Source organism: Anthonomus grandis, chromosome 10, assembly GCF_022605725.1.
Source record: "Anthonomus grandis grandis chromosome 10, icAntGran1.3, whole genome shotgun sequence".
Taxonomy (NCBI): Eukaryota; Metazoa; Arthropoda; class Insecta; order Coleoptera; family Curculionidae; genus Anthonomus; species Anthonomus grandis.
The window spans coordinates 16722609-16739965 of NC_065555.1; the positions used below are offsets into that span (position 1 = coordinate 16722609).

Sequence of the window (17357 nt, forward strand, 5' to 3'; positions counted from 1 at the left end):
GACACCCTGTATTGTAGGAATTCTATTCTGTTTATTTATTTCTTTTTTTTAAATTTTGTTTTGTTTTTCTTTTCTTTAATTGTGTTTTGTTTGTATTTTTGTGTCTTTTTTGTTTTACAGCTTTGTCTACAAATTGTAACAATTTCTTGACAATAAAGCATTAATTGATTGTGTCCACAAATTAAATGACAAGACTTTTAAAGCTCTTTCGGAGTATTAAAATAGCCCCACAGAAAAAAATCACAAGGCGTTAAATCTGGGGAGCGAGAAGGCCAAGAAATGGGTCCATTGCGCCCTATCCATTCGGAAACTCATATTCTGTCTCACATTTAGACGAACATCTAATAATTTTTGTCGAATGTTTATAAAAAATCTATGTTGAAAATTAGATCTTTTTACAGCATGCGAATACTTACTGCTTGTGAAAATTTTGAACTCCATCTCGTGTAAATGTGCTCTCGTCTGTACAAAGAAATTAACTTCTAAAAAATCTTTATTTCTACAGAAATGTTCTAAAAGCCACTTAAATATTTAAAAAAGTAGCAAGTTTTTATTGTTTTAATTAATGATTTTTTTAATATAAATTTTAATTTTGTTTTTTTCTTAATTAAATTTGAATTTTAATTTCTTAATCAAATTATTTAAAAAAGAAAAAAAAATAAAAATACAATAAATTATGTTGAAATATAAATATTTATATTTTTTTTTTAATTTTTGCTATTTAAAAAATATAATTTATCATATATTTTAATTTTAAATATGAATATTTTAAAATTAAAATATTAAACCACTAAAAAACGAAACCGAGTTTTTAAAACTGAATTGAGCAATAATAGAAAATTGTGGTTTTTAGTAATGGTTTGAAAATTTCTTAAAAAAAAATTATTAATTCTTAAAAAAATTTAAGAAAGAAAATAAAGAAATTACAAAAAAAATAGTATACTACACCTTTTTAACAATTTTTGTTTTAGTTTTAATTAGGGGGGCGAGGCTAAATAAAATAATAATAATAAACGAATTTAGCAAAAAAAGCTACGTAGATAAATTAAACATAAAAAAATAATCTAAAATACATATAAAAGACAATTGGATATAATTTTAATACATAATATAAAAATTTGCTAATCATCTTTCCATTGCATTTCCAAATAATAATAATCGGTGGTATTCATTGTATAATGTATAAATTTATTATAAAATATGTATAAAGTTAACATTAATTTATTTAATTTGAATAAACCTTAAACACGTATTGTATGTCAACGATTAAACGAAATGTAAAAAAAAATAAAAGAAGAGGAATATTTTAATTTTGCTCTTTTTTAGCGATTTGGACTAAAATAAAAAATAATTAAAAAAAAAAGTTATTGAAACTTTGTTAAGTAGAATAAAAATTTCTTTACAAACTTAAAACAATTAGAAAAAAATAATTTTTTAAAATTTGTGAATTAGCGGGGATTGTTGGGAAAAAAGTAAAAATTAAATAGTAAAAGACTCTCTAAATAAAAAAAATATCATATTTTTTTTTAATTAAAGATTTAATTAGAAGATGAATGAAGCACAGGAACATTATTTAAATTAAGATATTTTTTATTGGAATAGATTTTGTAATGAAAATTAGTAAAACTAGAAAGAATTATAATTAATAAATTTAAATTAAAGACAAAAAATATTTTTAAGACCAATCAAAGTAATAATAAAAGAACACTGAAGACTTTTTAATTAGAGAATTAAATTTTAGAATTAAAATCAAATTTAACATTAAAAAAACGTTGACTTAAAAACAATTGAATAAAATAAAAGTTTGGAATGAAGGAAAAATTATGGAAAATGCAAGCCTCCGAATTACAAAAATTATTTAAAAAAATGAAAAAAAGTCGTATTTTTAACATTGATAAAATAAGAATTGAAGTAAAGGAAACTCGAATGATTTGAATAAAAAAATTGTAATAGATTTTTTTCTATTCCATTTTTAGATGGGAAAAGTTATTCTAAATTAACAAAATAACATATTAATGAAACCCATAAATTAAAAATAAAATGAATTGTAAAATATTTGCATAGAAAAAAACCCCAATTACAAATCAAAGTTGAGTAAATTGAAGACAATTATTAAGATGTTTTGATTTTTATTTTCTGGAATTTTCAACTTTTTAGCAATATTGATGAAAAACAAAATAATTGAAGTAAAAAAAAGCTAAGTCAACAAAAAAAAATCAGAAAAACTCTTTAATTAAGAAATTAATATAAAAAATGAAATATTTAATTAAAATTATCAATATAATACTTAATTAAATTAAAAAAAATCAAATATCTTTATTTGCAAGAAAAATATGAATAATTAGATTTACATTTTAAAAATATGTGTTTTTTTTAATTATTAAATTGATATTTACGCTCTTATAATAAACAGAAATAATACATTTAAAAAATAGGTTACATTATTTTAAAAGGAGAAAACAAAAAAATATTTTAATGTTCATTCGAGCTTCTAAATATTCCAATAAATTCTGGAACTACTCCTAAGAATCATTGAGCATATCCTGTCATAATGCAGGAAAGCCATTCTATCAGAGCAGAACTTTCCTTAGATTATTCCAAGAATCCTCTACGACATCTGTAATATATTACATGCCCCTTATTGATTGATTTTTATCGTTTGATATCCTAAAATAAGTCAACATTTTTTTTCACCGGGATTCTTTGACCTCTAATAAAAGCCTTATATAATCCCCGTTTCCGCACAGGTCATTGTTTGACCCTAACCAGACCAACATATTCATAACGTCTTGTCTTGTTGGCAGGACACTTTCGTCACTTTAATACGGTAATTGGGGAGTATTATGTGATTTATTAGGGTTTTTATTAAATTCAATAATGGTTTATTCGATAAGTTTTTTAGGAAGCGAGTTTCGTATTAAGACTCTTTGTTCAGTAGTTTTAGTCTTATTACCTCCATGTATATTTTATTCTAGATTTTCAATCCATAATTTCCCATTAATATATTATAGGATTTAAAAGCCTAAAGTATTCGATTAATTGGGTGATTTAGATAAGTTGGTCGTAATAAAACACATGATAATCCTATTTTACTGAATATGCGTCATAATATGATATGAATTATTTATCTTAAGCCATTTAATTCTAGGTCTGCTGCTTCCCTGAATAATTATAATTATCCCTGATTAAGATATACCAGGAATGTTACATTTTTGGCATTTTACCAATTTTTGATAAGCGTAGTATCTATGTAAATTGTGTCTTTTACTTTTAGTCCTCGACCTGATGATGCGATGATATTGTAATCGCGAAACCGGTCGTCATAATAAAAGGAATTTCTGGTGAAATAAGACCTTTATTTTCTACTGTGTTTGCTAGCAAATACCTATAAAAATACATCCCAGAACATGGACACCATTCTCCAAACTATTGCATATATTAGTTTAATTCAATGTTGCCAAATGTAGAATTTCCCCTTTTTAAGAAATAAGGTACTGTTGGGTAATAAGGCCGGGCAGGTAATAAAGCCAAAGTTATCCCAACGGATACCTTAATATTCTGTGGTCCTAGTGGCACCATCTAGGTGTAGACAGATCTAACACAAAACAGTTGGCGCTTTGCGAGCTAGTATACATTCCTCCATTTACCTACATGCACGTGTTTAAAAATTTGGAAGTGTTTTCGTGCCCGTGTTGTAAAAAATACCTGCAAAAGGTGAGTAACATTTTTTGGTAGTTTGATTAGAGTATTGTTTGCATTATATTTTCCAAATTGTGTTGGTATATAGATTAACTTAACATAGTTGTTTCGTTTTATTTACTCTTTTTTTATTACATCTAACCTCAAAAAGAAAATGGATGCCAGACTTGTAACAAGGCCGCGGCCTTATTACCTGCCTTACCATTAAATTTGTTTGCAGATAATAAAGCCGGCTACAAAATAATGCGTAATTTTTTGTAAATTTATCTTAATTGTTTACGCTGGCAAAAGTCTTAAAAAAATAATCCCATTACTTATATATTTTTTACTTACTTATATATTTTTTTAAAGAAATTTCCCACCTTATCTCAATGCAATGAGCTCCCGGCCTTATTGCCTGCCGAAATGGTTACCTTTAAGTTTCTAGCCAGGTAATAAGGCCTATTACAAGATGGTCTAAAAGTTGTTTTTCCATGTAGGATTCCTGCGGAAGTCTTAGAAAATAGTTTTTTATACCAACGTGTCAGCAACAGTTACAGCGCGGAGCAGTTTTCTAGCTTAGGTAAGTATTATAGCTGTAGCTATAATGTTCCGGCCATATTATCTGTCTCCTACATACGCAGTAGAAAATACTTTTTTATTTTTCAGTTATGGGGAAAAAAAATCGAGGAATACGAGCAAATTGGACCGAAGAAATGATGAAAGAGGCCCTTCAGCTATTAAGGAGTGGTCGGTCTCAAGAATGGGTGGAACAGCAATCTGGGATTCCGCGTCGTACCTTAAGGAATCACCTTAAATCCGGTTCCTCAAACAGGTCATTGGGAGCAAAACCAGTATTAAATATGGAACAGGAAACGGACTTAGAAAGGAAAATATTGAGATTTTCTAGCAGAGGCTTTCCGTTAACTTCGAAAGTTTTACGCCGAAGTGTTTTCAATTATTGTGAGAAAATGAGCGTTAAACATAAATTTAACCGAGAAAAAAAATTGGCGGGTAAAGAATGGTACCGTGCCTTTCTAAGACGTCATCCACAAATAGCTCAACGCAAAGCACAGCAATTAAATCCTGCCCGAGCTCAGAAATTGAATCATTTCATTGTAAATGATTATTTTGATAAATTGGATGCTCTGCTGTGTAGAACCGGATTAAAACATAGCCCCGAAAAAATTTACAACATGGATGAGAAGGGTTTCAGATTAACCCTTCATCACCAGCAGCTAGTACTAGCCCAAAAAGGTGCCAAAAGAGTGCACTTAGTGGCGCCTGAACATGCGGAAAACGTCACAGTAGTCGCTTGTGCAAATGCCCTAGGCCATGTCATACCACCTATGATTTTATTCAAAGGGCAACGTGGAAAACCTTGCTATTCTGATGGTTTACCAGCAGGCTCAGCTGTACACATGACCGCAAAGGGCAGCATGACGACTGAGATATTTATCAAATGGCTGGAGCACTTCTCACAATTTATGTCTTCCCCTGCAACAATTTTAATTTTTGATGGAGCGTCAAGTCACCTAGATGAGTCCATTGCTAAAAAGGCAGAAACTTTAGGGATTGAGCTTTTATGCCTACCCAGTAATACGACTCACGAGCTCCAGCCAATGGACAAATCCGTTTTCCGGTCTTTTGAATCCCACTGGGATCAACAGCTTCTTGAATATTGGAGTCAACATCCTGATAGAAGGTTGAGTAAAGAGAGATTTTCTGATGTATTCATGCCAGTCTGGGGAAAGTGCATGACTATTAATAACATCTGCAATGGTTTTAGATCAACTGGTATCTACCCGTTCAGTAAAAACGCCATTCCTGAACATGCATTCGCCCCAAGTCTTCCAACTCATCGTGGTCAAAATATTGCAGCTGAAAATAGTGAGGAAAGTGCCATACTAAGGGAAGAACTTTGGGATTCGGAAGATGATATTCCATTAGCAACATTATTTAAGACAAATAAGGATAATTCAACAGTACATTCCAGTACCAGCCCTGCAGATCAGTCTCAGTCTCAATCAACTCAGTCAGAAGATTTAGCTGAAAAAGGAGAAACTTCACATCAAAACTCTTTCTCTGAAGTTTTAGTTACACCTGATATGGCACCAATAAAAACCTCCAATCGAAGAAAGGCTTTGAGTTATCGTGCTCAAGAGGTCAAAAGGCACATATTTAAGGATCGTAGTTCTGGTAAAAAGGTTACCAATATCTCAAAAAAGGGTTCTGTTGTGAAGAGGAAGTCCGCCAATACGCCAACTACGAGCCTTTCAGCTGTATGGATGTGTTCTGTTTGCCTGCTTGACTTTGTAGCCGATATGAGAGCATGTTCATCTTGTGGTACTTGGGTTCACGAAGAATGTGTTGGACTAACAGTTGAAGATAAAGAAGCATTTATTTGCCCTGAATGCATGCCCTGAGGAAATTTTAAAAATCGGCCTTATTACCTGCTACAAATTTTACTCCGTGGCCATATTACCTGCCTATGCTGGTAATAAGGCCAAAAGAGTTTTTATTTTTTTGCATTATGAATGTTTAAAAATTCTTGTTTTCATTTTTTAGTTATGTTTTTTAAAAGAATACATGTTGATTTATCTTTTGTATCTTACTTTGTAATAAAAATATTTTTTATTTGGTTATAACAAAAATATTTTTCTTAATCCGGCCTTATTACCCAACAGTACCTTATTTGTCGTGATAACTAGAAATGTAAAAAGAGAAACCCAATCATATTTTGACGTAATTTTTGAATATTTGGTAACACCTCGGACTGTACAAATAAAACCACGATTCATCAAAAAGTCATTGCAGCAACGTCACTAACATGATCGTGGTATAAAGTTTACGTAAAACAGTAATGCGACGTTGCCAACGTGCCTATAATTTCTATGTTCTAATTTTGCTCTAATAAGCTTATTTTCTATTATATATAAGTTAAATTGCTTACATATGACGTAGTTAGCAACGTGCTGATCGCCATCAAGTAGACTATAACAAAATTTCCGTAGAAACTTAACGCGATGTTGTTAAAGTGCCTAAAATTTCAAAAAAGCTACGATAATTTTTCTGTCATTAGGAGACATTTTGTATATTGATATTCTGCTTGGTACTCTTAAGCCTTTGTATTTAAATAGTTAAAATTGTAGCGCAAGCAAAATAACCATGTCTGATGATGATAAGAAGTTGTTTCGAAGAAGTGGTATCCACTTTCATTATTAATAGCGTTAAGTCAACAGTGAGATAAAAGTGTTCGTAATCTGTTTGTGAGGGTTCTTATTGAAATTAATGTAGGTGACATCTTTTATAATAATATATTTAAATTTACAATCTAAATACTTTTTACAGTGGTCCAGCGAGAAATGTCCGAAGAAAGTCAGTGCTAAGTCCCAAAATGCTGACCCCACCCGATCCTTCTGATTTTACAGACAGCAACTCACCCGCTAACTCGGTTACTTCAGTTAATTCCTTGGCAAGTTTACTTAAGGAAAAAATCCAAGTAGGTCCAAAAAAATTATTCATCAAAGTTCGTTCATTCATTCAATTTCACTTGTGTGAGTTGGGCATTTACAAACTCCACACTCCTCAAACTTAAATCGACAAAAACGCTTAAAACTGTATATTGAGGCTCCACTCCAATGTGACATTGATTTTACAAAAACACAGAATTTGAAGGAAAAGAACAAGAAAAGGGAGAAGGTTCCTTTTCTTTAAAAAAATGCTTTATATACACATCAGTGGGTTTTATAAGAACTAAATTATTCAAAACTTTCCTGGGTGTCGAATTCAATGGCAGAATGTCAAAATACTACAAATATTTCAGATGGCATAATTTCATTATTCGTGAATAAATAATTGACAAAATGTAATTTTCATTACAATTTGTTGAGGGTTATATTGAATTAAATTGCAATTCGAAGCGAAGCTGAATGGCCTTAAAATCTTAATTTTTTATAATACATAAAAATTAAGATTTTGCTCACCATTCATAAAAGGCTACTATCGTTTAGGATAGATGAGATTTAAAATTCTGATTTTTTTGAAGTATTTCCTTATTCCACTTTCTCATTTCTAGTTTAAAATCGATTCCCAGCCCAAAATTAGAACAGGGACTTTAAGAATTAATATCCCACTTGTAAACAGCATATTCTTATAAAAACTTAATTTCCTGGGTGCCGAATCCAATGTCAGAATGTTAAAATGCTACGAAAATTTTTTAAGGTTTCATGGGGAAGCATGATCATATTATGTAGAGAAGCCATGGCAGTAGTTGTTATGACTGACCAGATGTCAGAACCTATATTTAGATCGTACGTCAACGAAATTGTTGAGGCGTTTGTACTTCCACTCAAAAGAAAAAGAATTAGGGATTTACTTCAAGAAGGCACTAAGAGAGCAGTAATCAGACATTCGTCAAAAAATAGATCAATAAAATGGTTCTTTATAGAATCCTGACTCAGATGTGATAATTGACAATCAGTTGAAGAATAATAATTCCTTAAGTGGCTTCATTACTCAACTAGCTGAAAGAATTGAAAAGCATAAGAGAGCTTCACAGAAGAAACCAGCAAAAAAAAACTTGAAAAAACGATAGATATAAATAGCGATAGAAGAAGAGGAAGAAGAACTGTATTTAATAGCTTCATCCTTTGATAGTCTAAAAAATCGACTTCAAAGAAGAGGCGAACCTCAAAGAACTGTATGAATTCAATACCCCATGAAATAATGTATCAACAGTAAGAAAGATAAAAAAGAACGGTGGTTTCAGTACCAGCATGATAATATTTTAAGACAGAAAAGTCATGGTAGAAGTTGTTTTTACTGACCAGATGTCAAAGCTCCACGGTTTAGAACGTAAGTCAATAAAATGGAATTTTACCGACTCCGTCTCAATTTACAATCAGTAGAGATGGAGTTTGCTCTCTTTCAACGACTGCCTTGATCAACCAACTGAAGAACATACCTGATGGCATTAAAGGATTTACACGATTTAAATCATAGGTAATAAGTAGTCTTGTACAGATTCTGACATTGACGTCTATATAACTGACAATCAGATGAAGAAATACAAAGTTTTATTCAACGGTTCCTTTGGATGAGTATTTGAAGAGCTAATCCAATCACATTTTACAGAGAAGTCATGGGAGCAGTGAATTTAACTACCCATCAAGGCTTCATAAATTAGATTTCTAGTTGACGTCTGGCAGAATGAACAGGTAGCTGAAGAAGAAGGCTCCATTTCATCGCTTTTTCACTCGACCATCTAAAGGCAATAAGACATCTTCACTCAGAGAATCGCTAAAGAAGATTTGTAATCGTGTATCAGTAGTGAAAAACACTTAAAAGAACTCAAGGTCAGAACATGATCAAATATTTCAAAGAAGTCACGGGAGCAATTGCCTTGACTGACCAGATATCAAGGATTCTTAAATTAGATCATATATCAACAAAATCTTATATAATACAGACACTGATTCAATTTGGAACACCTGTTTAAGTTGAAGAAAGAGAAATTCAATTCAATGGTTTCTTTAAATGAGTATCTGGAAAACTGTTCCGATTTACGCGGAAGTCATGCAAGTAGTTGCTTTGACTAACCATCAAAGCTTCATGAATTGGATTGTTAGTCAACGAAATGATCTTTTACAAACTGACTTAACGGTTGACGCCATAATTGGCCCTCACTTGAAGAAAAAGAATAATGCATTAAATGGATTCATTACTTATCTAATTGAAAACCATCCAAAGAATAATCAACAGACTTGAAAGAACGGTAACATATGACCACAAGAACACGACCAAATATTACAAAAGAAATCTATACTTAATGACTTCCTTCTTTCACTATTTGAAGACATTCGTCAAAGAAGAGACAATACGTATCAATACGAGACCTGATCAATGGCAAAAGTACTTTGGTTTTCTGTCAAAGCTTTACGAATTAGAATGCAAATCAATAAAATTGAATTTTACGAATACTGACATAATTGACAATCAATTAAAGAAGTAATTAAAGAGATTAAAGGGATGCAGATTTATCTCCTTTAACGACTTTCTTGATCAACCAGCTGAAGAATAGATCTGACTGTATCAAAGGCTTCACACGAATTAGATCATAGGCAATAAAATGCTCTTCTACAGACTCTAACGTCGACGTCTGGATAAATGACAATCAGTTGAAGAAAAAGAAAGCTCCATTCAACGGTTTCTTTGACTGGGTATCTAAAGAACTATTCCAATCGTGTTTTGCAGAAAAGCCATGGAAGCAGTTGTTTCATTAATCGACAATGCATCATGAATTAGATTGCAAGTTGACATCCGTATAACTGACAGTTAGTTGAATATCAGAAGCCTCCATTAATTTAATGGCTTCCTCACAATTTAAAGGCAATAAGACAGCCTCATTCACTGACTGACCAGATGTTCAGGATTCATGCATTAGATCATATGTTATAAGTCTCATCTAATACAAACACTCACTCAACGTAGTACACCTGGTTGAAATTCTGAATTGACAAGTTGAATAAGAAGAAGACTAAATGTAATGACTTTTTCACTGGACCATCTGAAAGCAATAAGACAGCTTCACTTAGACAAGCTTCAAAGAAGATTGTTATTTGTTTAGCAGTATTGAAAAATACTCGAAAAAACTCTAGATCAATGTCACGAGAGCAATTGTCTTGAATGACCACTCAATGAAGTGGTTTTTTACAGACTGACTCAGGTGTTAACGTCGGGATAATTGGCAATAAGTTGAAAAAGAATAACACACCAAATGACTTCATTCCTCATCTAGGTAAAAACCACTGAGAAAATGATCAAAGAAGACACCAACAATCTTGAAAGAACGATAGCTGTAATTTAATGTCGTGATCAAATGTTATGACCATGAAGCAGAAACCTATATTTAATAGCTTCCTCATTTGACTATCAAAAGAATCGACTATCTAATGACATTCATCAAAGAAGAAATAATACGTATCAATTCGAGACCTGATCAATGGCAAAAGAAGTTGTCTTGATGATCCCGATGTCAAATCTTTACGAATTAGAACGTGGGTCAATGAAACAGAATTTTATACTCTGACATAATTAATTGACAATCAAACGGAGATTTCTTTTCTTCAACGACTTTCTTGATCAACCTGCTGAAGAATAGACCTAATTGCATCAAAGAGTTCACAACAACATAATAAAATTATCTTCACAGACTCTCGACCAAAAGAAAGGTCCATTCAATGGTTTCTTTGACTGAGTATCTAAAGAACTGTTCCAATCGCATTTTACAGAGAAGTCATGGAAGCAGTTGCTTCACTAACCATCAAGATTAATGAATCAGATTGTAAGTTAACGTCTGAATCTAAAATCTGAACAGGTAGTTGAATAAGAAGTATTCATTTAATGGTTTTTTCGCTCGATAATCTGAAGGTAGCTAGGTTAGTAATAGGACAGCTTTACTCGGACAATTGTCAAAGAAGATTGCCCCAACATAATCAGATGTTCAAGGAAATCACAGGAGCAACCGCCTTAACTGATTAGATATCGAGGATTTATAAATTAGATCAGTCACCGAAGTCTCATCTAACTCAACTTGAAAAGTTCCGCTTTTGAATTTTACATCAAGGCTTCGTCAATTGTATTGCAAGTCAACGAAATGGTCTTACTGAACGACTCAGCTGTTGACGTCTGGATAATTAAAGTTCTACTAGTTTAAGAAGAAGAAAACTCAATTTAGTGGCTTTAGTTAAAGGCAGTGAGACAGCTTCAGTCAGACAATCATTACAGAATCTCTGACTGGCAGTCACTGCCTGTATATTCAGTTAAATGAGCAGAACAAAGTTCTAGTAAGGCTTTTTGACTCATCTAACTAAATTATTAATTTCATCCAATTTTAATCAATAAAGCTGATGAACAAGGATGTTGATCCGAAAGCTCCTTGATCAACAATTTGGTTGCTTGTGATGTACCTGCCCACAATTCTCTTCACTTGGAAGCAAACAACCTTCTACCAACACAAGATTCAGAACTGTTCTCACTGAATTCAAACGCCTGGAATACAACAGGAAGATTATTGATTTTTAAGTATTTGGTTGACTTGGATTGCCTCTTTTAATAAGAACATTATTCTTTCTTTGATTAACCACATATTAACTTGTTACAATGAGAAAGACCTGGTTCTTTCTACTTAAATAACTTCGTCCTAGTCCATTGTCAGATTATTACAATGGACTTTAATTAATTACAATGGATTATTATACCTGTTAATAATGAAAAACTGATTTAATGTTCGATGGTGTGGTCTCATCTGGTCATTATATCTAGTAGATTCAGAAATTCATTGCCATAGTCACGTTTTTATGCTTATGTGCTCCTTTTTAATATTTGTCTAACCAGTGATATCGGGTTTTCTGAAACTGTTCATAATATGTATGCAGAATACTAAATCACTTCTGGTCAATTCAAAGAACATTTAAAACATTTTTAACAACTAAAGAAATATTACTTTAAGGTACTTTTCAATTTCAGAATCTACCACAAACCATAAGAAAGAAGAAGTCCAACGAATATAAAATCAAAGTATTCGTAGCATTCCTATTTATCACCATCGTAGTTCTAGTATGTTGCGCTTACTTCTTGTACCACCAAAAGGTCTTAGCCAAGGCGTACTTCGACAGAATAAAATTCAACAAAAACAAGCGGATTATGAAAATTTACAACAACGACGGTACTATCACTGCCTCAATTACACTCACTCAATTAAAATCCATAAAATATTTTAGGGATTGAAATCATCAGTGCCCGTTTGGGAACCACTTTAAATTACAACACAGTCCTTCCTTGTCTGCCCCAAGACGAAAGAAAGGACGGCTCCATATGCCTTGAATGGATGGATAGAGCTAGATTGTACCTACACGCATACACTTTAAATGAACACGTGAAATGTTACAATCTAGAGTGGTACTCGCTGAATGAAAACCTCGCCCCTACAGATTGTATTGAATTGGCGCCTGGGGTTCATTGGTAAGAAAAGTAAGCAACAGTAAGAAATTAGTATTTAGTGTGAGATATAGTGATAAGAGATATCAGGAATAATGACATTTTAAGGTATGGTGGTGGTCAAACGAAAGAGTCAGCGTGGCCTCTTGAAAAGGGTGGTCATAACTTTAGCCCCTTTGTAACTGGAAACATTGAGTTTCATGAATGGGGTAAGTTATTAGTTACCAATGAAGGTTACATGATGTTAAACTTTCTTTTTTAGGAAATGCATTGAAAAGATATTTTATCAATTCCAAGGGGGCCGCAATAGTTATTGACGAAAAAACGCCCCTCTATGTAGCAATACTGGGTGAAACAAAGAAAGATCTCTGCTTTAGAGCTAAGTATGATGAATTTGCTTTCGCCAACAAGTTTACAGTAGCACCGGAGCTGAATTATAGTATTTGTACTGGCAGCAACATGTCGGAGCTACATTCACATTTAACGTAAGTAAACTTAGTAGTAAAAATGTCATTTGAATGTTATTTTTTATTATTTTTAGAGAGCAAACATTGTGGGATGGTCTTAAGAAGGAGGATGCTGATATTATCGATAGTCTCTTAACTGAACCTTTATGGGAAATTACTTCTGATTACAAGGAGTCCCTTACTGAAGGTAATAATTTGTAAATCCAGATGAAGTGGTTTCCCAAAATATTAGTAAAATCTTGCGATTTTACACACATCTAAATATTTTGAAAACTCAAGCAACGATTCTATTAATTTTAGTTTCATGTGAAAGCTGTTAAGTTTCTTCACAAAAAAAGCTCCTAAAAGATTTCTTATAAATGCTACCATTTTCTAGTTAATGAGTGGTTTGATTTTTTGAAAAATATTGGTATAATCAGAGGCTTTAGAAAAATCTAAATATAAAATTAAAATAGTATATTCTATAACAAGTGCGAAATAAGCAAAATACTACACGAGCAAAAAGGTTTATTGCCCGAGCCGTTAGGCGAGGGGAACGGTTCTACGAGGGTAGAATTGTCTATTTCGCACATGTTATAGACTATACTTTTTCTACGACTATCAGATAAAACAACAGGGTGTTAAGTGTAAAAAATTCAAAGATAAAAGGTCAGTAAAATTAGGGTAAAATAGCGTAATTTAATACTTAATAAAATGTTTTGTAAAAATTTAAAACTTACGAGTATTTCCGGAGATATCCGAATAAATCAAAAAAATCTTTTAAATTATTTTCTGTCATGTAAAATCGTAGAACAAAGTAAAGTCAATTACATCAGATCCAAATACTTCTATTTTTACCTTTCCAAAAAAAGTACCACTATTGTATATTATTATATATTATTATTAAAAAGAGTTTGTAAAAGCAAATAGAAACTTTAAATCCAAAAAAAAAAAATTAAAAATTTAAATTAAATTTATATTACTCGATAAAAAAAAATTTTTTTTTATTTATCATTCTTGAACAAACAAAAACTATCAAAAAACTTTTTAAAGATTTTTGTTATCTATATTTATTGTAATTCCAGTAGAATTTTGAATTGTAATATTTTTAGGGGAATCCGATATGTTTTTAGTCGTTAATGAGGCAAATATGTTTTGCTGTTGGGAGTTAGTACTTGCACAAGGAAGCTCTACTTGAAGTTCCTACAGTTTTTTTTGCTGAAATTTGGGTTTTTTGAGTGCTGGTTCCGCATTTTCATTAATTTGGGACATTATTTGACTTGAAACATTTAGGCAGTTTCGTAATGAGTTATCTACATATCCTTCAGCAATTTCTGTAGATTTCCACCCTTCGTGTCTTTTTAATGTTTCTATATTTGCCCCAGAATCCACAAGCATTGTTGGAGATGTTCTTCGAAAATAATGATTCGAAAATTTCCTAGTTTGTTTATTCCAATCACTTGCTTGGTGCAGCGTCCATTTTGAAAGTTAGTGAAGATACTATTTATCGCAATATCTGGTGGCCGTAGTGATAATATTTTTTAAATAAGGTATAAAACTTTCCAGTGATTGTAAATTGTCTAGGCACATTAGTTTTTGTATCAGGAACATTTATTATTATAGCGGACCCCAAGTTCTCAATATCCTGAACTTTCATTAAGTAGAGCTCCTGTCTTCGACAAGCTCCCATAATTCCTAATATCACAGCAACCTAAAAAATTAGTACATTATATATATGTTTATGGTATTTTAAAGATCTAGGATATGTGGGTAAAAATATGTCTAAATACATGTATGTACCTTTGTAGCAATATAAATATGATCTGGAGAATTATTTATAAAATGGTTGACTTCTTCTCCAGTTAATATCTTTGATTTTTTTCCTTGATAACCATCAGATTTGTTTTTTCAAAAATGCTCGTAGCCTGGCATATTTTAATATATCTGTATTGTGTTTATTGTTAATTGTTGTTCTAATCATTGAGTACACTTTCCATAGTGTTGAAGCTTTATTACACTTAGCTAACTGACTAAAATAGGCAAGAATCACATTTTCGGAGAACGAATTAGCTCTTTTCAATTTTCGCCATTGCATGAAAGTGTCATATTGTTTAAGGTATAAAGGCCATCAGTCGCCTTCGCTAATTCTACAATTTCCGAGGAAGTAGCAGTGAAATCAAAATGGTTACTGCTTTCAGTACCAGTCACTAAAAAGAAATAAAGCTATAGGATTAACTAATGAAATATTTAAATTTACACTTACTTCTTTTTAATATATTGGCCAATATCATGAACTTATAAATATACCTGGACTGCCAATTCAATGAAAAGTAAATGACCAAAACTAGGGGGCCGCCATTTTGCGTGATTGTGTCCTTTCGATGTTGGTCACTCTAACAAATTTTAGTTGTGCCAACTGTAGGGAAACAAAACAATTAAAGTTCTTGAGAGGTTATGTTCACAAAAATACAAAATAGAAATTTTTTGCTTCCATGTACAGAGTGTCCACATTAATAGGTACAACCATATAATCTATAAAAATCACAATATAGATGATTTTATGAGGGTTTGTAATTATAAAGGGTTTATCTAGTAAAAATATATTACTCTTTCAACAACTCAATATATGATTCTATTATAAACAACACAGACGGACAATTCACAATAATTCGGTTTTAAGAAACTGAACCAAATACCTTTTTTGAACCAAAAAATTTTCAGAGTGACCAACATCAAAAGGACACAAACCCTATAAAATTGGCGGCTACCATGCAGTGGTAATTTTTGGGTATCGTGGCCAATATTTATAGAAGTACTTTTCGTAGCTTCGGAATGTTTGGATGTCAAAATGCATAAAAAATATTACGCAAATACAAAGTTGAAGATAGGTTAGGATGTCAACGTTTCTAGGTTGGGTTTAGATGCACACGGAATTACGGTTCCGTTGTAGCTTTAATTGGTTGAATGTATTTATCTTACTATAAAGTTCCGTGATCGCGGACTCGTGTAGATTTGTGTTTAGTCAATTCGAAGTATGACATGGCTTAAAATGACATAACGGTGTTAAAGTGACAACGGGAAAAATTAAAAAGGGTTATGTTTTTAAGTCTAGTTATCTTAATTCAAGATTTGAAGTATGACTTTTAGGTGGCGCCACAAATATTCAATTTGTAACAAGTGCGAGAATGAACTTTCCCGCACTTGTTGCGAAATGAAGCCATTTCTTTACCAAAAACTATATCGAAATGTACCTATTTCGTAATAGTCGTAGAAAAACTGATTTTTTTGTTAATCTTTCATACGAAAGAGAAATAGAGTTTCATAGGAAAAAGTTATGGCACAATTATCTCGTACTTTCGATAAGACCTCCTTGAGATATGAGTAGGAAATATTTAGATATAATTTTCCTCTTCCCAATAAGATAGAAAAATGCGTAGAATATTAGAAATATAATAATACATCTTAGTAATGACCCAGTATTATTTCTTATAAAAATATATAAACAAATCCTCTATAAATAGATTGCTTGCATATCCATCCAATAAAGTAGTGAGTGTTCGTAGCTCAGGAATAACTGAAGAAGGTGGTCTGGAATAAATTTGGAATTTTCTCCCAATCCTGCCAATCATCCAATATTACTTCCACCAATTTCACTTCAAAGATCTATAATCCCTATTATCTATAACCTATAATCCCTTTTCTATTTCTATTAAGGGTAGTTTTTGTCCTCCAATGAAATGGATAATTGCCCTGATTTGACTAATTTTGCATATTAATACTCATTCATATGCTGGGATAACGGTGTCTGTTAGGAATGCACTTGAATAAATGAACGCCAATGAATCGAATCTGTTGAATTGACTAAGTTAGTAATATTAATAGTCTACTTAGATTGTTTTTGATCTGCGGGGTAACAAGAAACCGTGCTATTTTTAAACTTGAAGAGAGAGAAAAAAAAATTGACAATTTTTGGTAAAAGGAACTGCTTCGCGACTATATAAAACCGATAGCGCAAGTTGCGTGAAACAGGCCTTAACAAGAAAATGACCTTACAAACCATTATATTGAAACTGCAAAGATTATAAATAAATCCAAAAAAATTCCTTGTTAACCTAAAGAAGAACAAAACTAAAACTAAAAAGGGTAGAAACATAATGGCAAAGCAATTTGGCTGGCATGCGACGGAAGGCAATAAGAATAGATAAAAGAGAACTACAAAAGATTGAACAGGCC

General features: G+C 31.8%; 1 protein-coding gene and 1 long non-coding RNA gene across 9 annotated transcripts in view; one reads left to right on the top strand and one right to left on the bottom strand.

Annotated features, from left to right (window-relative positions):
• The window catches only part of LOC126741555 (myogenesis-regulating glycosidase), an 88618-nt gene that overhangs the window by 51996 nt on the left and 19265 nt on the right, over nucleotides 1–17357 (top strand). For 5 of the 6 annotated variants that reach the window (XM_050448019.1, XM_050448018.1, XM_050448020.1 and 2 more), the window contains 6 exons: nucleotides 7030–7180; nucleotides 12208–12406; nucleotides 12462–12702; nucleotides 12787–12887; nucleotides 12941–13163; nucleotides 13220–13332. In XM_050448019.1, coding sequence (XP_050303976.1) covers nucleotides 7030–7180; nucleotides 12208–12406; nucleotides 12462–12702; nucleotides 12787–12887; nucleotides 12941–13163; nucleotides 13220–13332 — 1028 coding nt within the window. Of the gene's footprint in view, nucleotides 1–6828; nucleotides 6972–7029; nucleotides 7181–12207; nucleotides 12407–12461; nucleotides 12703–12786; nucleotides 12888–12940; nucleotides 13164–13219; nucleotides 13333–17357 lie in introns of those variants that run through there. The other variant, XM_050448022.1, reaches the window with a different exon arrangement.
• Nucleotides 14080–17357, bottom strand: part of LOC126741559 (uncharacterized) — a 35850-nt gene continuing 32572 nt past the window's right edge. For all 3 annotated transcript variants that reach the window (XR_007662223.1, XR_007662221.1, XR_007662222.1), the window contains 2 exons: nucleotides 14925–15331; nucleotides 14080–14835 (listed from right to left, as the gene is read on the bottom strand). This is a non-coding gene — a long non-coding RNA (uncharacterized LOC126741559). The remainder of the gene's footprint in view (nucleotides 14836–14924; nucleotides 15332–17357) is intronic.